We start from the raw sequence: 26,460 nt of genomic DNA, 5'->3' as shown, positions 1-26,460 counted from the left end.
TGGAAAAGCGATTTCAGAGGTTAGAGTATTACTGCTTCTAATTTCTCTCTCTTTCCAACACCCATCCAATAGGAATTGCAGTGCTAAGGCAGCCTCGCTTTCAAGAGGTTGGACAGGCAAAAGCAGGGAGTTTTAAAAACCAATTATTTTAGTTTTTCACACTAGATATTCACAGCTCACTCATCCTGCCATTCCAGCCGCTGCAAAGCGCAATGAAATTCAAGACATTACTGACGAAAGCTGGCACTAGTCTTGCATGTTGCAAGCTCAAGAGATGGACAACATTTTAAGTTAAATTTAGGTCTCCCCACAACCCTAAGGCTGAATTGCAAAATATTAATGTAGGGTGGATCTGGCCAAGCTGGACCAAAAGTTGCCTCCGACAAGAAACCATTTCTCTCTCATATTTGACATCCATTATTTAACTATCATTTCCGGGACATCATACACAATTGAGTCAGAATATGAACAATCACACAAGGATAAAATGTTACATCAAACCAGAAATGTCCCTTATTCTCTCTGAAAAATAACTATACCAGCTTAAAGGATGTTCTGTCCCCATGGGCAAACGGTCCTTCAGTCAAAAGAAGGCCAAACATCCCAAAAAGGAAATAATGAAACATGACATACTCTAGGATTATGTTGCATCCAGAGTCCCAAACTCTCTCCTCTCGAGAGAACAAAGGATTTTTGTCTCCTTTTTCTTCACACACACACGAAAAACCACCAATCCCAAAAGTCTTGTCCTCAGAGTTTACATACAACACCCCACACCCCCAAAAAAATATTTAGGAGGATCTCTTCTGCAGACCAACTTCCCTGAGAACAGGTCCATCAATGAGGAGAGGGGGGAAAGGCAGCAACTGTCCCAGGGTCAGACTATAACAGGGTCCAAAGAAGAGCTAGATAAATTCATGGAGGTTAGGTCTGTCAACGGCTATGAGCCAGGATGGGCAGGAATGGTGTTAGTCAGAAGCTGTGAATGGGCGACAGGTGGATTCCCTGTTCTGTTCATTCCCTCTGGTGCATCTGGCCACAGTCAGGACAGGACACTGGGGTAGCTAGACCTTTGGTCCAACCCAGTCTGGCCATTCTTACGTTCTAAAGGATTGCCAGTAATTCTTACAGCACTCACCCGAGTCCTCCTGAACCCTCATGTGTATGGTTGACTGTTGATTATCATTGCGTCATTCAAAGTTCACATCCCTTATAAAGCAATTACTTTGCCGCATGCCAATTGCGTTAAGCAGCGTAGGAAATAAGAGAGCTTCCGGCTTTGAAATCTGATTATTACTACTTCAATATTCACAGAAGTCAGAAAATAAGGTTATTCTATTTCCAGCTGAATAAAGAGCGTCTGGAAGAGCACACAACATGTAAGAGGGCTGCCATCTTAAACATTCGCTCTGCTGAATGGAATCTCCTCTGGACAAGACTCTACTTGGCTTTTCCCCTTGTAAAACCATTCACGCTACGTACAGTTTGCCCTGAATGTCTTTTAAATATTACTCATTAGCTTCCTGGGGATATTTTCCAAAAGCACCATCGGGGTCAGGGTTTTGATCAAGCACCACTGAAGTCAGTGACTCAGAACCAAGCAGTACGCTCAGCTCCTCAAAGGTATTAAGGGTCTTTGTGCCCAAATCTTTCTGGCTTGCAATAGCAGACAGGTACCTCAATACTCTTTGTGTCTTTGATTATCTCGCCCACTAGCTCCCACACATTGGACTCCTTGATTATTAGTCTGTGCACATGTTTATTTCTGCTACAGTCACCCATCAGGATGGGGTATGTGCAGAATAGAAGAATGCTGTTCTTATCTCACTCCTCCAAGTGTGTGGCACAAACGCTCCCCCCTGGGGGCAGGACTCAGAGAGGCACAGACCACCTCTCATTTCTCCTCCAGACTCTTAAGAGAGTATGTTACATTTGCCAAGAAAACCGTCAAAGCCTGCCCCAGGTATAAGCAAAGCAGCAATGTCTGCCTAAGTTTGAGCTGACTAATTTAGGGGAAAATTAGAGCTAAATAACAGCACAGAGCCTTGGCTGGAAATAAAGTTTATGGGACCACGGGAAACTTGGCCACCTCAATAATAAGCGAACACCCAACTAACCCAAATCACACCGGACCAGGGAGGTTGCCAGACCAGAGTGTCCTGGACTAGAGAGGTTCAACCTGTATAAAGATTTACATGCCAATGGTCTCCAGAGGGAGGAGCGCATAGAAGAAACACCATAAATTAAGACACTCCAATATATGGCAAAGTTGAGGGGGGCATCGCATTGGGTGGGCTTTTTCAATCCTTAAGTGAATCTCTAGTTTCCAAAGTTTGGCAAACACTGGTATATTATACCAGTATTTAACACATTTGGCTCTGTACATACACTTACGAATTGTACAAGCGTTTGTACACATGCCAGTAGAACATCTTTGCCAAAAAATGAGGAAAAAAAAGTGAAAAAAAATCTAAAAAAGACTGAATTTGGAATACTGTCGCATAAAGTTCCTCCTGTATTTCCTGCCAAGTAACACCAATACAGTAATCAGACCAAAACACAGCCCCAACTGTTACAACGCCGCATAAAACAATAAAGTGCCACTTGTAAACCAAACGTGATTGATCAGCAAAACTAGAATCTTATGTGGTATTTCTACTTATTTCTTCCACATTTATATTTTCCCAGAAAGATCACTATTAACTAGCCTAGCATCAGATGTTAACTGTTGTTACACAAGTTAAACTGATTTTTTTCTTCTTTACAACAATAAACAAGCTCTTCTTAAATATTGTGAGAACAGTGTTCAGTTAAAGGACAACAAACTTGACTAACAGGGTTCAAGAAAGAACTAGATAAATTCATGGAGGTTAGGCAGCGTCTCTAGCCTCTGTCAGAGGCTGGGAACGGACGACAGGAGAGGAGGGATCATGTGAGGATTCCCTGTTATGTTCACTCCCTCTGGGACATTTGGCATTGGCCACTGTCGGCAGAGAGGAGACTGGCTGGATGGACCTTTGGTCTGACCCAGTGTGGCCGTTCTCATGTTCTCCTTTGAAAAAACTCTGTTCCCCTAATCATTGTCCATTTCCTTGATTAGTTGTGCAGCACTGGAAGTTGTGCAATATGCCAATGGGAAATAGTTCTTTCCTAAACCTTTGCGCGCAAGAGCAATCACATCAGGAAGCTTGTGTACTTCTCACAGGGAAGTCCAGATTGAGCACAACACACTGCCATCCTGTTGGATCTCCAGCACAGACACACTGCACAAGCAGGGTAAATACAGATCCATTCCCAGACGTGATCTGTGAAGTAGTCACTGGTGTGATTTTAACACTGCCAATCTTTGTGCAAATGTTTCTTTTGGCTGAAACAATACACATCCCCCCAAAGGCATGCACAACACGGATTTCTCCTCTATACACACATCGGTGTTTATAAACACACAGCCTTTGTTCTAACGCCTGTGAGGAAATTGGTGGCTCTCTTTGTTGGATGGGAATCACTAGCTAAGTTTCTTCTCTGTGCTTTCCCCACTCCTCAGTTTCGTAAGGGCGGCTTAAGAGAGAATTTAACCTGACATCAAAGATAAGGGGCTGCTGTTTTCCGGTGTGACTTAGCATCTCTGGCTTTGGCTGACAGCATCCTCTGCAGGCTGAGAGCAAACCTTCATCAATGGGAAGATATCAAAATCCGCTGGCCATCCCTCCCTGCGCTGCTCTCTCGTAACCCAGCCTTGCAGAATGCTACCGCCTAGGGCAAGCCCCACGGCGCAGCGCTAGCTGGGTTCTCACGGCAAGAAGGGGGTGGGTGGATTTTCATTGTGTCCCGGCCAGGAGCTATAAAAGCTGCAGCCCACGTTGTCGCACCTGCCCCCTGAGCTGATGTGACTCAAAGGTTGCCCCGGGGTGTGTGTGTGTGTGTGTGTGTGTGTGTGTGTGTATGCGCGCGCTGGGGGGGGGCATATTTCAGGGAGGGAATTTAAGGGGGAAGCTATGGGTTTGGGGTGAGCAGTTTTAGAGAGGGGATGCGGGGGAGGCTAGAGGTCCGAGAGGGGACCCCCAAGAGTGGCTGAGGGAATGGTGGCAGGGAGAGGGGTAGCAGTTTCAAGGAGGGAATGGGGGGAGACTAGAGGTCTGAGGGGGACCCAAGAGGAGCTGAGGGAAGGCTGGCACCGGGGGAAGGAGGTGAGCGGTTTCAGGGAGGGGATAGGGGAAGACGAGGTCTGAGGGGGACCGAAGAGCGGCTGAGGGAAGGCTGGCGGGGGGGGGGGGTATTTCAGGGTGGGAATGTGAGGGGGAAGGTATAGGTTTGGGATAGCGGTTTCAGGGAGCGGATGGGGGAGGCTAGAGGTCTGAGGGGACCCAAGAGGAGCCGAGGGAAGGCTGGCGGGGGGGGGTGTCAGGGAGGGGATGGGGGAGACTAGAGGTCTGAGGGGACCCAAGAGGAGCCGAGGGAAGGCTGGCGGGGGGGGGGTGTCAGGGAAGGGATGGGGGAGACTAGAGGTCTGAGGGGACCCAAGAGGAGCCGAGGGAAGGCTGGCGGGGGGGTGTCAGGGAGGGGATGGGGGAGGCTAGAGGTCTGAGGGGACCCAAGAGGAGCCGAGGGAAGGCTGGCGGGGGGGGGGGGTGTCAGGGAGGGGATGGGGGAGGCTAGAGGTCTGAGGGGACCCAAGAGGAGCCGAGGGAAGGCTGGCGGGGGGGGGGGTGTCAGGGAGGGGATGGGGGAGACTAGAGGTCTGAGGGGACCCAAGAGGAGCCGAGGGAAGGCTGGCGGGGGGGGGGGGTGTCAGGGAGGGGATAGGGGAGGCTAGAGGTCTGAGGGGACCCAAGAGGAGCCGAGGGAAGGCTGGCGAGGGGGGGGGGGTGTCAGGGAGGGGATGGGGGAGACTAGAGGTCTGAGGGGACCCAAGAGGAGCCGAGGGAAGGCTGGCGGGGGGGTGTCAGGGAGGGGATGGGGGAGACTAGAGGTCTGAGGGGACCCAAGAGGAGCCGAGGGAAGGCTGGCGGGGGGGTGTCAGGGAGGGGATGGGGGAGGCTAGAGGTCTGAGGGGACCCAAGAGGAGCCGAGGGAAGGCTGGCGGGGGGGTGTCAGGGAAGGGATGGGGGAGGCTAGAGGTCTGAGGGGACCCAAGAGGAGCCGAGGGAAGGCTGGCGGGGGGGGGGGGTGTCAGGGAAGGGATGGGGGAGACTAGAGGTCTGAGGGGACCCAAGAGGAGCCGAGGGAAGGCTGGCGGGGGTGTCAGGGAGGGGATGGGGGAGGCTAGAGGTCTGAGGGGACCCAAGAGGAGCCGAGGGAAGGCTGGCGGGGGGGGGGGGGTGTCAGGGAGGGGATGGGGGAGACTAGAGGTCTGAGGGGACCCAAGAGGAGCCGAGGGAAGGCTGGCGGGGGGGTGTCAGGGAGGGGATGGGGGAGACTAGAGGTCTGAGGGGACCCAAGAGGAGCCGAGGGAAGGCTGGCAGGGGGGTGTCAGGGAGGGGATGGGGGAGACTAGAGGTCTGAGGGGACCCAAGAGGAGCCGAGGGAAGGCTGGCGGGGGGGTGTCAGGGAGGGGATGGGGGAGGCTAGAGGTCTGAGGGGACCCAAGAGGAGCCGAGGGAAGGCTGGCGGGGGGGTGTCAGGGAGGGGATGGGGGAGACTAGAGGTCTGAGGGGACCCAAGAGGAGCCGAGGGAAGGCTGGCGGGGGGGTGTCAGGGAGGGGATGGGGGAGGCTAGAGGTCTGAGGGGACCCAAGAGGAGCCGAGGGAAGGCTGGCGGGGGGTGTCAGGGAGGGGATGGGGGAGACTAGAGGTCTGAGGGGACCCAAGAGGAGCCGAGGGAAGGCTGGCGGGGGGGTGTCAGGGAGGGGATGGGGGAGACTAGAGGTCTGAGGGGACCCAAGAGGAGCCGAGGGAAGGCTGGCGGGGGGGTGTCAGGGAGGGGATGGGGGAGGCTAGAGGTCTGAGGGGACCCAAGAGGAGCCGAGGGAAGGCTGGCGGGGGGGGGGGGGGTGTCAGGGAAGGGATGGGGGAGACTAGAGGTCTGAGGGGACCCAAGAGGAGCCGAGGGAAGGCTGGCGGGGGGGGGGGGGTGTCAGGGAGGGGATGGGGGAGGCTAGAGGTCTGAGGGGACCCAAGAGGAGCCGAGGGAAGGCTGGCGGGGGGTGTCAGGGAGGGGATGGGGGAGGCTAGAGGTCTGAGGGGACCCAAGAGGAGCCGAGGGAAGGCTGGCGGGGGGGGGGGGGTGTCAGGGAGGGGATGGGGGAGACTAGAGGTCTGAGGGGACCCAAGAGGAGCCGAGGGAAGGCTGGCGGGGGGGTGTCAGGGAGCGGATGGGGGAGGCTAGAGGTCTGAGGGGACCCAAGAGGAGCCGAGGGAAGGCTGGCGGGGGGGGGGGTGTCAGGGAGGGGATGGGGGAGGCTAGAGGTCTGAGGGGACCCAAGAGGAGCCGAGGGAAGGCTGGCGGGGGGGTGTCAGGGAGGGGATGGGGGAGGCTAGAGGTCTGAGGGGACCCAAGAGGAGCCGAGGGAAGGCTGGCGGGGGGGTGTCAGGGAGCGGATGGGGGAGGCTAGAGGTCTGAGGGGACCCAAGAGGAGCCGAGGGAAGGCTGGCGGGGGGGGGGGTGTCAGGGAGGGGATGGGGGAGGCTAGAGGTCTGAGGGGACCCAAGAGGAGCCGAGGGAAGGCTGGCGGGGGGGTGTCAGGGAGGGGATGGGGGAGGCTAGAGGTCTGAGGGGACCCAAGAGGAGCCGAGGGAAGGCTGGCGGGGGGGTGTCAGGGAGCGGATGGGGGAGGCTAGAGGTCTGAGGGGACCCAAGAGGAGCCGAGGGAAGGCTGGCGGGGGGGGGGGTGTCAGGGAGGGGATGGGGGAGACTAGAGGTCTGAGGGGACCCAAGAGGAGCCGAGGGAAGGCTGGCGGGGGGGGTGTCAGGGAGGGGATGGGGGAGACTAGAGGTCTGAGGGGACCCAAGAGGAGCCGAGGGAAGGCTGGCGGGGGGGTGTCAGGGAGGGGATGGGGGAGGCTAGAGGTCTGAGGGGACCCAAGAGGAGCCGAGGGAAGGCTGGCGGGGGGGTGTCAGGGAGCGGATGGGGGAGGCTAGAGGTCTGAGGGGACCCAAGAGGAGCCGAGGGAAGGCTGGCGGGGGGGGGGGTGTCAGGGAGGGGATGGGGGAGGCTAGAGGTCTGAGGGGACCCAAGAGGAGCCGAGGGAAGGCTGGCGGGGGGTGTCAGGGAGGGGATGAGGGAGGCTAGAGGTCTGAGGGGACCCAAGAGGAGCCGAGGGAAGGCTGGCGGGGGGGTGTCAGGGAGGGGATGGGGGAGGCTAGAGGTCTGAGGGGACCCAAGAGGAGCCGAGGGAAGGCTGGCGGGGGTGTCAGGGAGGGGATGGGGGAGACTAGAGGTCTGAGGGGACCCAAGAGGAGCCGAGGGAAGGCTGGCGGGGGGGTGTCAGGGAGGGGATGGGGGAGACTAGAGGTCTGAGGGGACCCAAGAGGAGCCGAGGGAAGGCTGGCGGGGGGGGGGGGTGTCAGGGAGGGGATGGGGGAGGCTAGAGGTCTGAGGGGACCCAAGAGGAGCCGAGGGAAGGCTGGCGGGGGGGGGGGGGTGTCAGGGAGGGAATGGGGGAGGCTAGAGGTCTGAGGGGACCCAAGAGGAGCCGAGGGAAGGCTGGCGGGGGGGGGGGTGTCAGGGAGGGGATGGGGGAGGCTAGAGGTCTGAGGGGACCCAAGAGGAGCCGAGGGAAGGCTGGCGGGGGGGGGTGTCAGGGAGGGGATGGGGGAGGCTAGAGGTCTGAGGGGACCCAAGAGGAGCCGAGGGAAGGCTGGCGGGGGGGTGTCAGGGAGGGGATGGGGGAGACTAGAGGTCTGAGGGGACCCAAGAGGAGCCGAGGGAAGGCTGGCGGGGGGGTGTCAGGGAGGGGATGGGGGAGGCTAGAGGTCTGAGGGGACCCAAGAGGAGCCGAGGGAAGGCTGGCGGGGGGGTGTCAGGGAGGGGATGGGGGAGACTAGAGGTCTGAGGGGACCCAAGAGGAGCCGAGGGAAGGCTGGCGGGGGGGTGTCAGGGAGGGGATGGGGGAGGCTAGAGGTCTGAGGGGACCCAAGAGGAGCCGAGGGAAGGCTGGCGGGGGGGTGTCAGGGAGCGGATGGGGGAGGCTAGAGGTCTGAGGGGACCCAAGAGGAGCCGAGGGAAGGCTGGCGGGGGGGGGGGGGGTGTCAGGGAGGGGATGGGGGAGGCTAGAGGTCTGAGGGGACCCAAGAGGAGCCGAGGGAAGGCTGGCGGGGGGGGGGGGGTGTCAGGGAGGGGGGGGAAGGTTGGGGGGGGGGTGTCAGGGAGGGGGGAGGCTAGAGGCTGGCGGGGGCAGAGGCGCGGTCGGTGGGGGGGCTAGTGGCCGCGGGGGGGCAGATCCTGCGCAGGTTCCGCGGGTGACAGAGGGCACCGCTTGGGGGGCGCTGGGGGGCGGGGCCGTAGGGGTCCCGGGGGCGGGGCTCACCGGGAGACGCAGGTCTCCAGCACGGAGCTCTTGCCGGCGCTCTGCCCGCCCACCACGGCGATCTGCGGCAGCCCCAGCAGGCAGCTCTGGCCCAGCGCGGCGAAGGCGTCCTGCAGCCGGTTCACCAGCCCGATGAGCCCCTCCATCCCGCCGTGACAGGGACCGGCCGGCCGCGCCTGCGCACTGCCGCCGCCGGGCCCCGCCCCCTGTGCCGCCAGGCCCCGCCCCCGCGCGCTGGCTGGGGAGCCAGTGCCCGCGGGGCTCCGCCTGGGGACAGTGGGGTGCTGCGGGGAAGCCCAGCCAGGAGCCCCCCTGGGGCGCAGGGCGCTGGACACCCAGCCTGGGGGTCAGCGGGGGCCCGGGCCGGGAGGGGTGCAGGGGGCTGTACACCCAGCCTGGGGGTCAGCGGGGCCCGGGCCGGGAGGGGCGCAGGGGCTGTACACCCAGCCCGGGGGGATCAGCGGGGGCCCGAGCCGGGAGGGGCGCAGGGCACTGTACACCCAGCCCGGGGGTCAGCGGGGCCCGGGCCGGGAGGGGCGCAGGGCACTGTACACCCAGCCTGGGGGTCAGCGGGGGCCCGGGCAGGGAGGGGCGCAGGGCGCTGTACACCCAGCCTGGGGGTCAGCGGGGGCCCGAGCCGGGAGGGGCGCAGGGGGCTGTACACCCAGCCTGGGGGTCAGCGGGGCCCGGGCCGGGAGGGGTGCAGGGCGCTGCGCACCCAGCCCGGGGGTCAGCGGGGGCCCGAGCCGGGAGGGGCGCAGGGGGCTGTACACCCAGCCTGGGGGTCAGCGGGGGCCCGAGCCGGGAGGGGCACAGGGCGCTGTACACCCAGCCTGGGGGTCAGCGGGGGCCCGGGCCGGGAAGGGCGCAGGGCGCTGCGCACTCAGCCCGGGGGGATCAGCGGGGGCCCGGGCAGGGAGGGGCGCAGGGCACTGTACACCCAGCCTGGGGGTCAGCGGGGGCCCGGGCCGGGAGGGGCGCAGGGCACTGTACACCCAGCCTGGGGGTCAGCGGGGGCCCGGGCAGGGAGGGGCGCAGGGCTCTGTACACCCAGCCTGGGGGTCAGCGGGGGCCCGAGCCGGGAGGGGCGCAGGGGGCTGTACACCCAGCCTGGGGGTCAGCGGGGCCCGGGCCGGGAGGGGTGCAGGGGCTGTACACCCAGCCTGGGGGTCAGCGGGGGCCCGGGCCGGGAGGGGTGCAGGGGCTGTACACCCAGCCTGGGGGTCAGCGGGGGCCCGGGCCGGGAGGGGTGCAGGGGCTGTACACCCAGCCTGGGGGTCAGCGGGGGCCCGAGCCGGGAGGGGCGCAGGGCACTGTACACCCAGCCTGGGGGTCAGCGGGGGCCCGGGCCGGGAGGGGCGCAGGGCACTGTACACCCAGCCTGGGGGTCAGCGGGGGCCCGGGCAGGGAGGGGCGCAGGGCTCTGTACACCCAGCCTGGGGGTCAGCGGGGGCCCGAGCCGGGAGGGGCGCAGGGGGCTGTACACCCAGCCTGGGGGTCAGCGGGGCCCGGGCCGGGAGGGGTGCAGGGCGCTGCGCACCCAGCCCGGGGGTCAGCGGGGGCCCGAGCCGGGAGGGGTGCAGGGCGCTGCGCACCCAGCCCGGGGGTCAGCGGGGGCCCGAGCCGGGAGGGGCGCAGGGGGCTGTACACCCAGCCTGGGGGTCAGCGGGGGCCCGGGCCGGGAAGGGCGCAGGGCGCTGCGCACTCAGCCCGGGGGGATCAGCGGGGGCCCGGGCAGGGAGGGGCGCAGGGCACTGTACACCCAGCCTGGGGGTCAGCGGGGGCCCGGGCAGGGAGGGGCGCAGGGCGCTGTACACCCAGCCTGGGGGTCAGCGGGGGCCCGGGCAGGGAGGGGCACAGGGCGCTGTACACCCAGCCTGGGGGTCAGCGGGGGCCCGGGCAGGGAGGGGCGCAGGACGCTGTACACCCAGCCTGGGGGTCAGCGGGGGCCCGGGCAGGGAGGGGCACAGGGCGCTGTACACCCAGCCCGGGGGTCAGCGGGGGCCCGGGCCGGGAGGGGTGCAGGGCGCTGTACACCCAGCCTGGGGGTCAGCGGGGGCCCGAGCCGGGAGGGGCGCAGGGCGCTGTACACCCAGCCTGGGGGTCAGCGGGGCCCGGGCCGGGAGGGGCACAGGGCGCTGTACACCCAGCCTGGGGGTCAGCGGGGGCCCGGGCAGGGAGGGGCGCAGGGCGCTGTACACCCAGCCTGGGGGTCAGCGGGGCCCGAGCCGGGAGGGGCACAGGGCGCTGCGCACTCAGCCCGGGGGGATCAGCGGGGGCCCGGGCAGGGAGGGGCGCAGGGCGCTGTACACCCAGCCTGGGGGTCAGCGGGGCCCGGGCCGGGAAGGGCGCAGGGCGCTGTACACCCAGCCTGGGGGTCAGCGGGGGCCCGAGCCGGGAGGGGCGCAGGGGGCTGTACACCCAGCCTGGGGGTCAGCGGGGGCCCGGGCCGGGAAGGGCGCAGGGCGCTGCGCACCCAGCCCGGGGGTCAGCGGGGGCCCGGGCAGGGAGGGGCACAGAGCACTGTACACCCAGCCTGGGGGTCAGCGGGGGCCCGGGCCGGGAAGGGCGCAGGGCGCTGCGCACTCAGCCTGGGGGTCAGCGGGGGCCCGAGCCGGGAGGGGCGCAGAGCACTGTACACCCAGCCTGGGGGTCAGCGGGGCCCGGGCCGGGAGGGGTGCAGGGCGCTGCGCACCCAGCCCGGGGGTCAGCGGGGGCCCGAGCCGGGAGGGGCGCAGGGGGCTGTACACCCAGCCTGGGGGTCAGCGGGGGCCCGGGCCGGGAAGGGCGCAGGGCGCTGCGCACTCAGCCCGGGGGGATCAGCGGGGGCCCGGGCAGGGAGGGGCACAGAGCACTGTACACCCAGCCTGGGGGTCAGCGGGGGCCCGAGCCGGGAGGGGCACAGAGCACTGTACACCCAGCCTGGAGGTCAGCGGGGGCCCGAGCCGGGAGGGGCACAGAGCACTGTACACCCAGCCTGGGGGTCAGCGGGGCCCGGGCCGGGAGGGGTGCAGGGCGCTGTACACCCAGTCGGGGGTCAGCGGGGGCCCGGGCCGGGAGGGGTGCAGGGCGCTGTACACCCAGCCTGGGGGTCAGCGGGGCCCGGGCCGGGAAGGGCACAGGGCGCTGTACTCCCAGCCTGGGGGTCAGCGGGGGCCCGAGCCGGGAGGGGCGCAGGGCACTGTACACCCAGCCTGGGGGTCAGCGGGGGCCCGGGCCGGGAGGGGCGCAGGGCACTGTACACCCAGCCTGGGGGTCAGCGGGGGCCCGGGCAGGGAGGGGCGCAGGGCTCTGTACACCCAGCCTGGGGGTCAGCGGGGGCCCGAGCCGGGAGGGGCGCAGGGGGCTGTACACCCAGCCTGGGGGTCAGCGGGGCCCGGGCCGGGAGGGGTGCAGGGCGCTGCGCACCCAGCCCGGGGGTCAGCGGGGGCCCGAGCCGGGAGGGGTGCAGGGCGCTGCGCACCCAGCCCGGGGGTCAGCGGGGGCCCGAGCCGGGAGGGGCGCAGGGGGCTGTACACCCAGCCTGGGGGTCAGCGGGGGCCCGGGCCGGGAAGGGCGCAGGGCGCTGCGCACTCAGCCCGGGGGGATCAGCGGGGGCCCGGGCAGGGAGGGGCGCAGGGCACTGTACACCCAGCCTGGGGGTCAGCGGGGGCCCGGGCAGGGAGGGGCGCAGGGCACTGTACACCCAGCCTGGGGGTCAGCGGGGGCCCGGGCAGGGAGGGGCACAGGGCGCTGTACACCCAGCCTGGGGGTCAGCGGGGGCCCGGGCAGGGAGGGGCGCAGGACGCTGTACACCCAGCCTGGGGGTCAGCGGGGGCCCGGGCAGGGAGGGGCGCAGGGCGCTGTACACCCAGCCCGGGGGTCAGCGGGGGCCCGGGCCGGGAGGGGTGCAGGGCGCTGTACACCCAGCCTGGGGGTCAGCGGGGGCCCGAGCCGGGAGGGGCGCAGGGCGCTGTACACCCAGCCTGGGGGTCAGCGGGGCCCGGGCCGGGAGGGGCACAGGGCGCTGTACACCCAGCCTGGGGGTCAGCGGGGGCCCGGGCAGGGAGGGGCGCAGGGCGCTGTACACCCAGCCTGGGGGTCAGCGGGGCCCGAGCCGGGAGGGGCACAGGGCGCTGCGCACTCAGCCCGGGGGGATCAGCGGGGGCCCGGGCAGGGAGGGGCGCAGGGCGCTGTACACCCAGCCTGGGGGTCAGCGGGGCCCGGGCCGGGAAGGGCGCAGGGCGCTGTACACCCAGCCTGGGGGTCAGCGGGGGCCCGAGCCGGGAGGGGCGCAGGGGGCTGTACACCCAGCCTGGGGGTCAGCGGGGGCCCGGGCCGGGAAGGGCGCAGGGCGCTGCGCACCCAGCCCGGGGGTCAGCGGGGGCCCGGGCAGGGAGGGGCACAGAGCACTGTACACCCAGCCTGGGGGTCAGCGGGGGCCCGGGCCGGGAAGGGCGCAGGGCGCTGCGCACTCAGCCTGGGGGTCAGCGGGGGCCCGAGCCGGGAGGGGCGCAGAGCACTGTACACCCAGCCTGGGGGTCAGCGGGGCCCGGGCCGGGAGGGGTGCAGGGCGCTGCGCACCCAGCCCGGGGGTCAGCGGGGGCCCGAGCCGGGAGGGGCGCAGGGGGCTGTACACCCAGCCTGGGGGTCAGCGGGGGCCCGGGCCGGGAAGGGCGCAGGGCGCTGCGCACTCAGCCCGGGGGGATCAGCGGGGGCCCGGGCAGGGAGGGGCACAGAGCACTGTACACCCAGCCTGGGGGTCAGCGGGGGCCCGAGCCGGGAGGGGCACAGAGCACTGTACACCCAGCCTGGAGGTCAGCGGGGGCCCGAGCCGGGAGGGGCACAGAGCACTGTACACCCAGCCTGGGGGTCAGCGGGGCCCGGGCCGGGAGGGGTGCAGGGCGCTGTACACCCAGTCGGGGGTCAGCGGGGGCCCGGGCCGGGAGGGGTGCAGGGCGCTGTACACCCAGCCTGGGGGTCAGCGGGGCCCGGGCCGGGAAGGGCACAGGGCGCTGTACTCCCAGCCTGGGGGTCAGCGGGGGCCCGAGCCGGGAGGGGTGCAGGGCGCTGTACACCCAGCCTGGGGGTCAGCGGGGGCCCGAGCCGGGAAGGGCGCTGTACACCCAGCCTGGAGGTCAGCGGGGGCCCGAGCCGGGAGGGGTGCAGGGTGCTGTACACCCAGCCCCGGGGTCAGCGGGGCCCGAGCCGGGAGGGGCGCAGGGCGCTGTACACCCAGCCTGGGGGTCAGCGGGGGCCCGGGCCGGGAGGGGTGCAGGGCGCTGTACACCCAGCCGGGGGGGCGCAGCTGGCACAGAGGGGCGCAGGCGTTACGCCCCGTAGCGAGGGGGATCGGGGCCAGCAGCAGCCTCTCCCCTGAGACCATCCCCCTCCCCGGACCTGAACTGGGGGAATGGGGGAGGCGCCCCTAGGACCGTGCTGGGCTCCTGCCGGCCCAGCGCATCGCTTGTGTGAAAGCAGCAGGCTGGGAAAGTGGCAAGTGGCATCCGCAGGGAAACGTGCCAGGCTCTCACTTCCATCCGGCAGCTGCGGTGTGCAGCTGTTGGCATTCAGCTGCCCCCGGCACTTGGCAGGGGCGAGCGCTGGGCAGCCAGTGTGTGAAGGGAGGAAGGTGGGAATCAGACAGGTGGGAAACACTCATCTCATGGGAGAAGTCCTGCAAAACTCCTGCACCCCAAAGCGGGATGGACCCAGGCTGAGCGCCAGGTTTTGCACAGGAGACCAGGCCGAAGGGGCCAGCAGTACCGCCTTACGCTCACAGACCGCTACATACAATTTTGGGAGCTCGGCCCACTCCCAAACATGAGGGGGGAAAGCCTGCAGCACTCGGACCCCCGCCTGCAGGGTCAATTGGACTATCACACCCCTCACCAAGAGCAGCCGCAATCCAATATGAGAGCGTAATGCAGCCCTATGCTAATGTGACCTCATCGTAAGTCCAAGCAAGGGGAGCAACGATAGAATGAGAGCATGACCGAAAAGGACAGTGATGCAGGGACAGGAACCTACAATTCAACTCAGAAAAAGATTCAACTCAACACCAGGCAACAGCTCGGAAAGACCCCCAGGAGAACAAGGCGGCCACAGACATGCCAGCTCCAGTGGATGCAACAGACTTCCGAGGAAGGTGGTTTTCTATCCCCACCTGGCTGGGGTAGCAGGACCGCAGGGCCAACCTCTGCTCCTATTTAATGAGGGATCTTTAAGGAAGCCTGAACTGCTCCATGCCGGAGAGCCCAGAGCCAGCATTCCTCTAGGAGCCGGAAGCGGCCACATGGGAAAGCCCCCGGCGCGTGCCCACCGCCAGCCCAGCTGCGTGGCCGCCCTTGGTGTTCCTCTGAGCGGCAGAGGCTTGTGCACAGTCAATGAGTCGTCGCAGCCCAGGACTGCCTAGAGGAGTCCCTCGGGGGCCGATGTGTACAAAGAACTTCCCTCTGCTGCTGCCCACAGCCCAGCCCCCGAGGCACCAGTCAGGCTCCAGACTGCACCCGCTGCACCCGGGCAGCATGGAGGTGGAAGCCTGGAGTCAACAAGGCAATGGCAGCGTGTAAGCCCACCCTTCCCCCACGTGGGGAGTTCAACCGGGGGGAGGGAGAGGGTGTGTGCACATCCACAAGCCAAGCCGGGAAATGCACTAGAGCCAGGACGTGTCCATGTCTGGGAGCCGGACCAGCCGCCCCCCTTCCTGCGGCACTCAGAGTCAGCGCAGGGGGCTCTGTGTTATACTGGGGCTCATTTTGGCCCCTGGTGGTCTTAGAGTCAGAGGACTGGAACGTGGCTGACAGCTGCCATGCCCCCCCTCCTCAGCTGCCCCAACGACCTGGCTCCACTGGTCACAGGGGCCCAGGCCCCCCGGGGCAGCTCCACCCATGGCGGGGGCAGGACAGATTTACAACAGCTCTGGTGCCGGTCCATATACGTTTCTAAGGCCCAGACCGAACAGCTGGGTTCAGACAATCACCCAGACCAGCACCGTGCTGGGGCACTGGTCTGAACAGGAGACACTACGCCTCCATCCCGGAGTAATAGAGCCCTGAACGGGGCGGATTTCTACAGCTGCTCAGGCCCCGCCAACAAGCCCTCAGGGCGGCTCGTGGGACTTCACGAGGGACCAGCAGTGCAGGACCGGCACGTTTCAGGCGGGGGCAAGGGAGGAGTTGAAAGTCTCTCTTGCAGGCCAGGCAGCTGAGCTTTCTAGCTTGAGAAAGGCGATGGGCCCAGCCCCTAGAGAACACAGCACTACCTCAAGGCTTCCGGAGGGCAGGCCGGTGCTGGCTGGGAGCATTTTTAAAGACCTCATACCTTCCCCAGATGCTTTTGTACAGCGCCAATGAACAGCACCACACAGGACCCAGTTCTACTGCCCTCACAGAGGCGTGCGCGCCAGAGTACCTCAGCTTTTCCTCTGCTCCCACCCACTCATCTAGGGCCCCAAAACAGGGGGAGCTGGGGTGGAGCAGGGGGTGCTGAGTACTAAGGGCAGGCAGGGCGAGTGACAAGGCTGCACACGGTGAGTCGGGTGGACCCAGAGCCTGGATGCAGATGGGGGGTCAGACAGGCCCAGGCAGCCCCCTGTGGTAAGTAGGCCTTCCCGCCTTTTCCCAGCCTAGCAGCTTTGGCCCCCTTGGCCCACCCCTCATGCCGGCCAGGTCCCCTCCCCCTCCTCACGCAGGGCCCGGATTCCTCAATTCCACCTCGGCCGGGGGCAACAGACATTTATTTTAAATGCAGAGAGCGGGGGAAGCTCCCGCAGCAAACACCCAGCGTGGCCCCCGCAGCCGAGCTCAGCCAGGCCCTGCGCCCTGGCAGCCGGCAAAGGCACTAGGAGACAGGGACGTCAAATCCCGGTTAGGCGGCTTACTGGTCAAACAAGGCCAGGTCCGGCCAGGCCGGCTGCGGGCGGGGGGCTGCCCGCTGGTTAACCCTTGACGTCCCAGCCAGGAGACGGAAGAGAAGTTCACATCCCATTCACCGCTACCTTGGAGCCCCTTCTGGAGAGGGCAGAGGTAGCCCCAGGCCTTTCTCCGTGGCTGGCAGCCTCCCTTCAGCCCCTCCAAGGATCCTGCCTCCCGGACAGGCTGCTCGAGAGGCACCATTCTGGCTCCAGCAGCCGGGACGGGTACGTGGGGGGCGTCGCTCTTTACCCGCAGCGTCCCTGCCGCCAGCTCCTCTCCCAGCCCCGTGCGGGTCACACAAGCTCCACTGCCTTCAGCATGTCCGACAGCACATAGGAGCTGTCCCAGGCCCGGCCGGGCTGCCTCAGCGTCCTCTCCAGCACCCGGGCCGCCTCCAGGAGCTCCGGGGCAGCCAGCTGCCCCTCAGGGTGCGGGCGGCAGTACAAGATCTCGTTGACTTCCCCCTCGATCCTCCGGGCGTAGAGCAGAGGGAAGACCTCCTGGAGGGCGGCCAGGACGGAGGCCTTGAGCAGGGAGTCTCGGCACACCAGGTTGAGCACAAAGACACCTGCAGCAAGGGGAAAGCAGGCAGCGTAGGCGCTGGAGTGCTCAGAAGTATCACGCCCCCACAGGCAGAGGCGCTGCTGGGAAACTACAGATCCCAGCAGGCTGTGCTCACGCAGCCAGGCATGCTGGGATGTGAGATGGCCCAGCACATGGCCACGCTCCGGGCTCTAGTCGCATGCCGGTAGCTGCAGCTCGTGAACGAACAGCCCAGCCGCCCCTCCTGGCCCTTCCCCCCCGGATGAACAGCACCTCGCTTCGTGGGCCTGCTCACGGAGGAAGGCCCGGCCACCTGCCCCACACCACCCCGCACATCCATCCAGCGGCTCTGCCTGCCGAGCGTCCCGTCAGACGGGTGGCACTGGCTCGGTTTTCCGAGCAGGGCTCCGAGGCAGAGATGAGCGGCAGAACCAGGCCCAGAGCCCAGGGATCCAACTCCCCGTGCGGGTCACGGTTGCTCGCTTCAGCACAGAGACTCAAGGTGCTGACCCCCGGCTGGCGCGAGATCTGCGCACACGCGAGGCTGTCAAACAGCCGCTCCGTACCGTCTGGGGCCAGGATGGTCCGAACCTTCTCCAGGAAGGACTTTTCCACAAAGGCCGGGGGCGGGCAGCTCATTCCCAGCGTGGGATCCTTGCTGTCTACGTCGAACATGACGGCGCTGTACCGGGCGGGCGCTGCAGAAGGAGAACAGAGCGCAGTCAGTGGCCCCAAAGTACCAGACTCAGCCAGTGCCCACTCGCTGCCCTAGATGTGGGGGCAGCGACAGAGATACGAGGTGGCAGGTTTAGAAAAAGATCCCTCTGCCATTTGCACAGCTCCTCCGAGGCTTAACAAATAACGTGCAGGCGGCTTTTCCCCTGGCACTGAAATGCAGCCACCTCTGGGGCGTGGCAGCTGTTCAACACATAACAGAGGAAGCAAAGACCACTGCGTTGGCACTACAGGTGCCGTACTAACAGCACCGCAGCTCACGGGTGTCGCTAACGCCGGGAGGGGCTGATGGGGCAAGCGGCAGAGCTCAGAACAAAAGAGGGCCCCTCGCACTTTTGGTGGGGGACAGGAGAAACCGACAAGGGCCACGGAGCCAAGGGGGGGCTCCGTTCTGCCACGGATACCGTCCTGGCATTCGAGAAGGGGCGAGTGGGATCGGGGCCTATGAGATGGGCTGTCTGCAGGGCCCCAGGCCAATTACCCTCGGCTGCTGCCCGCTCGGCCACGTAGTCCAAGCCGTCCGCGACGTGCACCTTCAGCCTGTCGCCTTGGGAGAAGCCGAACCACCGGGTGGCCACTTCCAGCATGGCGGGGTCGATTTCAACCGCCTCGACGCAGGCCTGGCAGAAGTAGTCGTGGATGAAGAGCGGCAGGCTGCCCCCGCCCAGCCCGATCACCAGCACCGAGAGCCGGGCTCCTACAAGCGGGAACAAGCCGGGAAATGAACCGCCCGCCGTCTCCTCGACCCACCGCCCCCTGCAGGCTGATGGGAGACGCCCCCACCACTGAATCCAGCTTCCCTAGGTCCTGGGGTAGCTCCAGGGCATGGAAGCACCTTCCCCATCATCCCTCCCATCCCCTCGGCCCCCCACATTGTTAACCCTTTCCCGCCTGCAGCTGGGTTTAGTTCACGCTCTGCTGCTCCAGACACACACCCCGGCCGGTCAGCGGGATCAGCTCTTACGCCTTCGAGGGGCAAGTTTTCATTCTCATCCCGACCACACCTGGACCTCCAGCTGCACCGGGGGTCCCCGTGGAGCCTGGAAATGCAGACATGCAAGTTCGGGGCAGGAGCTGTCTTTGCAGAGGCCGTCTGCGGACGCTGGGGCTGCCCCCGGGCTACCAGGCATTAGCTGCCGAATGGGAGCGCCCAGGACAGTGAGCGCCAGAGCCAGGCAAGCACCAGGCCACCCCGCAGCTCAGCTTGGACAACAAACCCACCCTGCCCTGAATTGCCCTGGCCTTGCAGAGCCAGACGCCTCCCACGCAGCCCCCGCCGGGCCCGGGGTGCTGGGACCACGCAGGAGCTTCTTTCGCTTGTCAGCCCCTTGAACCAGCTCTGCCGTGGCAGGCGCCCTGACCCAGAGCACCGGGAGACCCCCGGGCCCCAGCCCAGCCAGTCCACGGAGCGGCCCCCCAACCAGCAGGGCCTGGCACTCCTCCGAGGCCTGCCATGGGAAGATCGCAACATGCCCGGAGAGCAGCGCTTCCCCTCCGTGCCGCGGGCAAGCCGGGGAGCTGGGCACAGACCGGTGCAGCCCTGCGCCCTCGGTGTCCACGCCACGCACAGAAACCCGCAGTCCTGAGGCCAAGGCTCCTGCTCCGACCACTAGCCTGCACAGCCGCTCCGAACCGCAACAAACTGCGCTGGGGGGTGGAGGGGTTACAGCACTTTCCACACAGTGCCTGGCCGGCCCCTGAGACTCACCCCCTGCCTCTGGGATGGGCAGAGGGGAGAGAACACGGACGGAGCAGCCGGCGCCGTGGTCCCTGGGCCCCTGCTAGTCAGTCTCTGATGGAGACCCCGGCCCCTGCAGACGAGCCCAGTGCAAGTGCAGGGAAGACTCGTCCTGGGGACGATGGACCTTGTCCCTGGGCTTGCGGGGCTCTCACCTGGTAGGAGCTCAGGGCTTCCCAGCAGCGCCAGGCCCGCGACCATGGCCTTGTGGTGCTCGCAGCAGAGGTAGCTCCTGTCCACGGCCTGGCTGGCGGACGTCGGGGGGGCCTCCGTGGCGCCCGCCGCCAGCTTCTTCTTCGCCTTCTTCCGCTTCTTCTGGCCTGCACGACAGAGGTGAGCCAGGTGCCCAGGCAGACGCGCTGAGGGGACACATGGCGCCTCCTTGGGGGAGGGGACGCCAGGCCCGCAGGGGCTCTGCTGGAGCTCGGAGAAGGGCTCCTTTTAGTCTGCTATCTCCACTGAGGGCTCAAAGGGGCTAGACGGTCTCCCCAAGCCCGCAGCCCGGCCCCCTACCTCTGGCTGCAGGGAACTCCTCTCGCTGCTCCCTTCCCGACGTTCCAGACGCCCATCCGCCTTCACGCCCCCCTCCCTGGACTTTGGTACCAGCCTGGACACCCCTCAGCTCCAGCCTCCCTACCTGCTGCCCAGAACCATCCAACCGTGGCTGGCTCTACTGCACCTCTCCCCAGCCCTTCCCCCAGCTGCCCACGCCCCCGAGCCTCTTTCCAGCCCCCAGGCCAAGCGTGCTGACCTTTGGGGGCCGTGCTGGGCAGCAGCCTGGCTTCGGACTGCACCACGTTCCTGTTGCTGAGGAAGATGAGCCGTCGGAAGTAGCAGGCGTCGTCCCCCCTCACGTCCTCGATGACGAAGTCCCCACTCCTGGCGCTGCTGTTCCGGTGCTGAATGGTACGGACCCCGATGTCCCCCCCCACCGAGAGAAACGGCACCTGGGGCAGGAGGAAAGGAGCAGACAGGGCGTCACAGACCACGAGGCCCACAGAGCACAATAGGGTCTCTCCACCACAAACACAATGGGTTGTTCTATGCGGAGTTGTGCCAGCTCCCACCTGCTCCCCGTCTAGGCCAACTGGAGACCAGGGTGTTCGCACCGCGGCCTGGCTCCATGGAGCACCACAGTCAGAGGGCTGCTGTCTGGATACAGGTTCTGATGGGTTCGAGGATCTCGTCTGATTTCAGCGGTGCCCAAATAAATCAGAAAGTCACTTTGCTTTCTTAAGGTTTTTGTCCACCCTGGCAATACTCTGGGGGAACCAGCTGGCCTCCCGAGAATTCTACCACCAGCTGTTTGTCTAACTGGGTCTTAAAAGCCTCCAAGGAAGGGCAAGTCCACCCCCTCGGCAGGCCCTTTGTTCTAGTGCTTCATTACCTTGACAGTTCAGGAGCTTTTCCTGATGTCCAACCTTAACCACCCCGCTGCACTTTTGCCCCGTTGCTTTTAGCTCCGTCCTCGGTGGATAAGAGAACAAGCTGTGTCACTCCACTTTAGAACGGCCGCGTACGTGCTTGAAGACGTAACACCTCCCCCTTCAGTCTTCTCTTCTCCAACCCAACCCATTTTGTTCAATCGCTCCCCACGGGCCCTGGTTTCTAGACCTTTCCTCATTTGTGCTGCTCTTCTTTGGACATCCTCCCATTTGTCCACCTCTTTACTGAAGCATGCTGCTCAGAGATGGACACAACTCTTCTGAGGCCTAATCAGTGCTGAGGAGTAGCAGTATATTAATCTTTCACATTAAGGCAGGTTTGTCTGCCGGATGCGGAGACCTGTTTGACTGACTTCTTGTGCTTTGCTTACGACACTCCTAGTAATCGATCCCAAAGTGACGTTCGCTTTATCTGCAACAGTATTATATTGGCCACTCATACTGTGCTTACGATCCGCTCTGCCTCTCCGATCCCTTTCGGCAGAACTCCCTAGGCGCTCATTTCCCATGCTGCATTAATGCACTTGATTGTTCCTGCCCAAGTGTAGCACTTTGCATTCGTCCTTATTTGCTTTCGTCCTATTTACCTCGGCCCATTTCTCCAGTCTGTCCAGATGAGTTTGAATTCTGATCCTCTCCTCCAGAGCAGGGATGTGACCGGGTAAGCGGCGATGCTTACCGGGTAATGGGTTAACCAGTGCCCGACAGCGGCCCACTGCCACCTAGCACCCCTCCATCCGGGACCCCACTCAATTGCTTAACCGTCCAACCCTAATGTTTAACTGGTGGACTGACTGAACGAGATTTTACATCCCTACTCCAGAGCGCAGTTGGTCTCAACCAAAAACATCCAGTGTATTATCTTGGCCATTATCCAAATCGTTCATGAAGACACTGAAGAGACTGGATCCAGGATATAGCCATGTTGCACCAGATGCATCTTAGGAAGGAACAGGATATTTGCCATAGGAGCCCAAAGAGGCTCTGGAAACAGGGCTAGTGGTCTGGGATGCACGGCGCAAGGTGCCTTCCCTCTAAAAACCAGGCTCTGTGGAAGGGTCTGAAGATGAGGCCTCCAAAGTCACAGCCTAAAGAAAACGTGACTGGAGAGGGGGGCAGGGAGAATAAAACGGCGGCTAGACCTGTGGGGTCCAACCAGTTCTGAAGCAGTAGCCACTTAGTGGCTCGCTCTAGCGAACTAGCCACACTCAGCCGGCCAAACAGCCACGCGTGGCTAGCGCATTGGACACCCCGGGGCTAGACGCTGGGTTGAGTTACGCCCCGGAGCCAAACCCCTCTTGACCGGGACCAGACTTTGCAGAGGGAACCCACCCCCGGCCGGGAAGCGGAACAAGGCTGCACAAAGACCAGCGGAGACCCCGCAGTAGGCGTGGAACGGGGAGAGGAGCAGGCTGGCTTTGCTGGGAACAGCACCTACCTGCTGGTGGGCCGGGAGGCCAGGCGGCGCCAGCTCCATCACTTTCCCCGACAGCTGGGCCTGGATGCCTTCCATCCCTGCGTAGTGCTGATCGCGGTGCAGGGCCACCGTCACCAGCCGCCTGAAGCCTGCGCTGGCAGCCAGCTGCCTCCGACCCGCCTCCGTGCCAAAGAGCCACTCCGTCTCCCTGCCCTGCGGGACTGAGAAAGGGGCTGTGTCAGGAGAGCAGAGTCGGGCGCCACTCACCAGCATCTCGGCCTGCAGGCGGGAGCAGCCAAAGCGGCTGCTCTCAGCTCTAGTAGGGAGAAGCTCCAGACGACAGCACAGCTTGGATCGAGATGGAGCTAGGGTGCTCAGAGCTCCTTAGATGCAGCCCTCTGGCCCTGGCGAGCCACACCCCTCAACTGACTCCGTTGTGGGGGGCCCCTTCCCCAACTCCATTCGGGACACGGAGGCTTGGCTGCACCGGTGGAGTCAGCCCTCCCTGCAAATGGCAGCAAGGCACTTCCAGGCCCCTGCTAGTCCCAAGGAAGCCGGAGTTTGTACACACTGGAGATGTGCCAGACATGCCCCCAACCCGGCAAACTGCCAGGAGTGCATTGAGGATATCCACACAGAGAACTGGTCTATCTCGCTCACCTGGCTAGGAACAACCGGGCCGAGCAGCACGGAGAACGTTAGCTACAAACATGCGTAAAAGCTCCGGGGTCCACATCTGCTCTTAGCAGGGACAGATTCTACCACCCAAATGCGGAGCTGCTGGTCCCGTTCTCCATACGAACCTCAATGAAATGAACAGAGGGGCAGGGTACAGCTCATTGCAAAGGAGACAGGATCGGAGCCTCCTGGTTAACAGCTGTACCGTGCATGGTGTGCTTGCCCAGCTAGCTGAGGTAGGGAGCGATCCAGCTATCACAAGTGCTGATGAGATCAAGGCCCATTGTTCACCACATCTTCAGATTCCACCAAGGTTTCCCAACCTATGGGTCATCATTATATTTCAAAAGGGTCTCCCCAGGTGGCTCTTAATTGCCACATTTTTTTTAATTGCCCTGGGTCACCAAGTCTTCCTGAATTGTCAAAATGGGTCCCCATCTGGAAAAGGTTGGGAGCCCCTGGATTACACCGATGGACACAATTTGGAGAGGCAAAATGGGGCAGTTACATGGGATCTGACCCGCAGCCCGCTCCGTCGCCAGTTCCTTACATCCAATTAAGGCTCCGTATCCGCTCAGGGCGCCACGCTGCTTTTTTGGCCAGTGGCTGGGCTCTGCCTACACACAGATGGCTTGTTTTGTTGCTCCCGAACACCAAGATTTTCAAGCCTGGATATCTAAATGTGGGGGCTCTACCGCCTTTAAAGGCGGCTTTGATAAGGGCCTCGATTTGCAGAGCTGCTGAGCAGCGCTGGCCAAGAAAGGGGACTCTTTCCGAAAAAAGGAATTGATTTTTGTTTGGAAGGGGGGGAATTTCCCCCCACTTTGGAAAAGCCAGTCGAAAACGTGAAAGCTTGTCATGGGAAGGAATTTAAAGAAAAACTCCGTTTCGGGAGAACTGACACAAAATGTGTCCGGCTTCCTGGTGCCCTCACTTGGGACGTCTCATCCTAGCTACTGGAGAATCAGCGGGAGAAATGCTCAGTGCCCGAGAGCTGGACGGGGGAAGGAAAGGCAACCCGCCCTCTGTTTGGGTGACAGTGGCAGATCTGGGGCACTATTTCGTTTCACCAGGTTTGCTAGCCTCTGCCAACAAGCCCACGTTCAGCTGGAAAACCCCTAAGCCTCTCTTCTGAACACCCAGCAACTGCCGTGGAAACAAACAGGAGTGGTTAGGAGCCAGCATAGGTGAAAATCAGAGCCTTTTATACCTAACCAGGGGCTTATGAGCAGAACTGTAGAGTCCTGCGGCGAAATGCTGCCCCCGCTGCCGTCGATGGGAGAGAAACGCCTTTTCGGAGGAGCTCCACTCACCGATGAAGATGGCGAAGTGATGGTCACGGGAGGCGTTCACGGAGGGGCTGTCTACCACGTGCAGCGTGTAGCGAGGCTTCCCGGTGTCCGCGTCGCACAGATCCAGGGAGACATCGCCCGCACCGGGGGCTTTGTCCAGCTGGCTGCGCAGCAGCGCGTACATCTGCCTCTCCTTTACCGCCTCCACCAGCCGCTCCGCGCTCTCCACCCGCACGGGCTTGTCCAGCTCCTCCGTGCAGATCTCCAGGATCGGCTGCACCAAACCAGGGAGCTTCTTGCACTTGGTCATGACGTAGAGGAAAACGGGCAGCACGAACTGCTGCTGGGCCTCTCTGTCCTCGCTGCCCGCCAGCTGGTGAATGCGCACCACCCACCCCTCCTGGGAGAAGTAGCCCACCGCTTTCTTCACCACGTGGGCCTGGGCCAAGGAGACGCACAGGTAGCGGCCCCCAACCTGCAGCACCCGGCTAATCTCAGCGAACATCCTGTCCACCCTTTCGAGAGTGGCCTCCTCTTCGTCGACCAGGATGGCATCCAGGGTGCCCTTGTCCAGCACCACCTGGAAGCGGGCGTCCGGGAAGTCCATCTGCAGCATGTCCATCACCAGGAAGCTCATCTTCGGCCTCCTGTCGGCGTTGCGCTCCCTCATCTGCTTGATCACCACCTCGCTGATGTCCACGTTCACGATGTCCTGGTAGCCGACGTCATACATCTGCTCGCTCAGCTCGGAGTTGCCGCAACCCACCACGAGCACCTGGGACATGCAAAGAGAGGGTAGCTTCCCTGGGGGTCCCAACCCGCCTCACACACCATGGAGACGAGCAAACACCCGTGGGGAACGGATGCCCGGGGGGGGGGGGCCTTGGGGGAGAGGAGGATCGGGGGGGGGGGGACATTGGGGGAGAGAGGGGGAAGGGATCCCGGGGGGGCTGCTGGGAGAAGGGAAGGGATGCTGGGGGGGCATTGGGGGAGGGAGAATCCGGGAGGGCACTGGGGGGAGGGGAAGGGGGATCCCGCTGGAGGGAAGGGAGGGGATCTCAGGGGGAAGGAGCGGTTGCAGGATCCCGGAGGAGGTGCTGGGAGGGGAGGGGAGGGGGATCGGGGGGGCCGGGGGGGATCCCGGGGGGGGACTGGGGGGGGCTGGGAGGGGAGGGGGATCCCGGGGGGGGGCGCTGGGGGAAGGGGAGGGGGGGCGCTGGGGGAGGGGGATGGGAGGGGGGGCGCTGGGGGAGGGGAGGGGGATCCCGGGGGAGGGATCCGGGGGGGCGCTGGGGGAGGGGAGGGGGAACCCGGGGGGGGCTGGGGGAGGGGAGGGGGATCCCGGGGGGGGCGCTGGGGGAGGGATCCGGGGGGGGCGCTGGGGGAGGGGAGGGGGATCCCGGGGGGGGGGGGGGGCGCTGGGGGAGGGGAGGGGGATCCCGGGGGGGGGGGGGGGCGCTGGGGGAGGGGAGGGGGATCCCGGGGGGGGCCCGGGGGGGCGCTGGGGGAGGGGAGGGGGATCCCGGGGGGGCGCAGGGGGGGCCGGGGTCTCACCGTGTCGCGGGGGCGCGCGTAGCGGCGCAGGGCGGGGCGGAGCTGCGCGTACCCGCCGTACCACTCGAAGGCGCGCGCGCCGCGCTGGCGGAAGAAGCGCTCCCAGTAGCCGGCCGAGCCGAACTCGCGCGCGCTGCGGGGCAGCAGCGCCATGGCAGGGGGCGGGGCCTCTCCCCACGTGCGCCCGCGCCGCGCCGCGCCGCGCGACCCTGGGACGTTGCGACGCTACGTCCGCGTCCGGAGCCCGCCCATTGCGGGGCGGGCGGGGCTCGGAGGCGGGGGCGGGGCCCCGGGGCGGGGCTGGGAGGCTGTGACATGAATCCATGGGCTGCAGAACCAAAGCCTCCCCAGGGGGCAGTGGCTACAGCTTCGCGCCTGCCCGAGCCTGCAGGCAGAGGGCCTTGGCCATTCTCAGCTCAGCTGGGTGTTGACTCTGGACCCTAATGACATCGGGACAGGCAGCGACCAGAGGAGGCAGGAACTGCACACAAGTAGCAGCCCAGAAGAGGAAGCTGCATACCAAATGTGGTGGTCCTAGCCCTTACCATTTAGGAAGAGTTCTTGAACAAACAGACTCACAATTGGACAGACAGATGCACATTTTTAAAATACATAAGTACATTTGAACCATCCCTTAGACCACACCAGTGCAACTGCCCAAAATGTCAGTTGGGAAGAGAGAGAGCCAAATCCGAAT

The 26,460-nt window shown here is 64.4% G+C and overlaps 2 protein-coding genes across 10 annotated transcripts in view; both read right to left on the bottom strand.

Moving 5' to 3' along the window:
* The window catches only part of DNM3 (dynamin 3), a 188,016-nt gene extending 179,349 nt beyond the window's left edge, over nucleotides 1–8,667 (bottom strand). For 4 of the 8 annotated variants that reach the window (XM_075937053.2, XM_089780631.1, XM_075937049.2 and 1 more), the window contains exon 1: nucleotides 8,467–8,666. In XM_075937053.2, the coding sequence (XP_075793168.1) occupies nucleotides 8,467–8,612 (146 nt within the window). In that variant the 5' untranslated portion in view covers nucleotides 8,613–8,666. Of the gene's footprint in view, nucleotides 1–8,466 lie in introns of all 8 variants that reach the window. The other 4 variants (XM_089780633.1, XM_075937055.2, XM_075937056.2 and 1 more) reach the window with 2 other exon arrangements.
* A 7,496-nt stretch (nucleotides 8,668–16,163) lies between these two features.
* METTL13 (methyltransferase 13, eEF1A N-terminus and K55) lies at nucleotides 16,164–25,959 on the bottom strand. Of its 2 annotated transcripts, none has more exons than XM_075937026.2 (8): nucleotides 25,764–25,959; nucleotides 24,231–24,984; nucleotides 22,261–22,460; nucleotides 20,129–20,324; nucleotides 19,533–19,697; nucleotides 18,121–18,336; nucleotides 17,471–17,602; nucleotides 16,164–16,929 (listed from the first exon to the last, which is right to left on the bottom strand). In XM_075937026.2, exons 1-8 carry the CDS (start codon nucleotides 25,914–25,916, stop codon nucleotides 16,655–16,657), a joined length of 2,091 nt encoding a protein of 696 aa, XP_075793141.2. In that variant the 5' UTR covers nucleotides 25,917–25,959; the 3' UTR covers nucleotides 16,164–16,654. The 2 variants fall into 2 exon arrangements, with proteins under 2 accessions (XP_075793141.2, XP_075793142.2); XM_075937027.2 differs by having other exon boundaries at nucleotides 25,816–25,938.
* Between the last annotated feature and the right edge of the window lie 501 nt (nucleotides 25,960–26,460).

The sequence above is a fragment of the Pelodiscus sinensis genome, chromosome 9 (assembly GCF_052426305.1).
Source record: "Pelodiscus sinensis isolate ZL-2025 chromosome 9, ASM5242630v1, whole genome shotgun sequence".
Taxonomy (NCBI): Eukaryota; Metazoa; Chordata; order Testudines; family Trionychidae; genus Pelodiscus; species Pelodiscus sinensis.
Note: the sequence above shows the minus strand (reverse complement) of the source record. Positions and strands in the feature narration are given on the sequence as shown.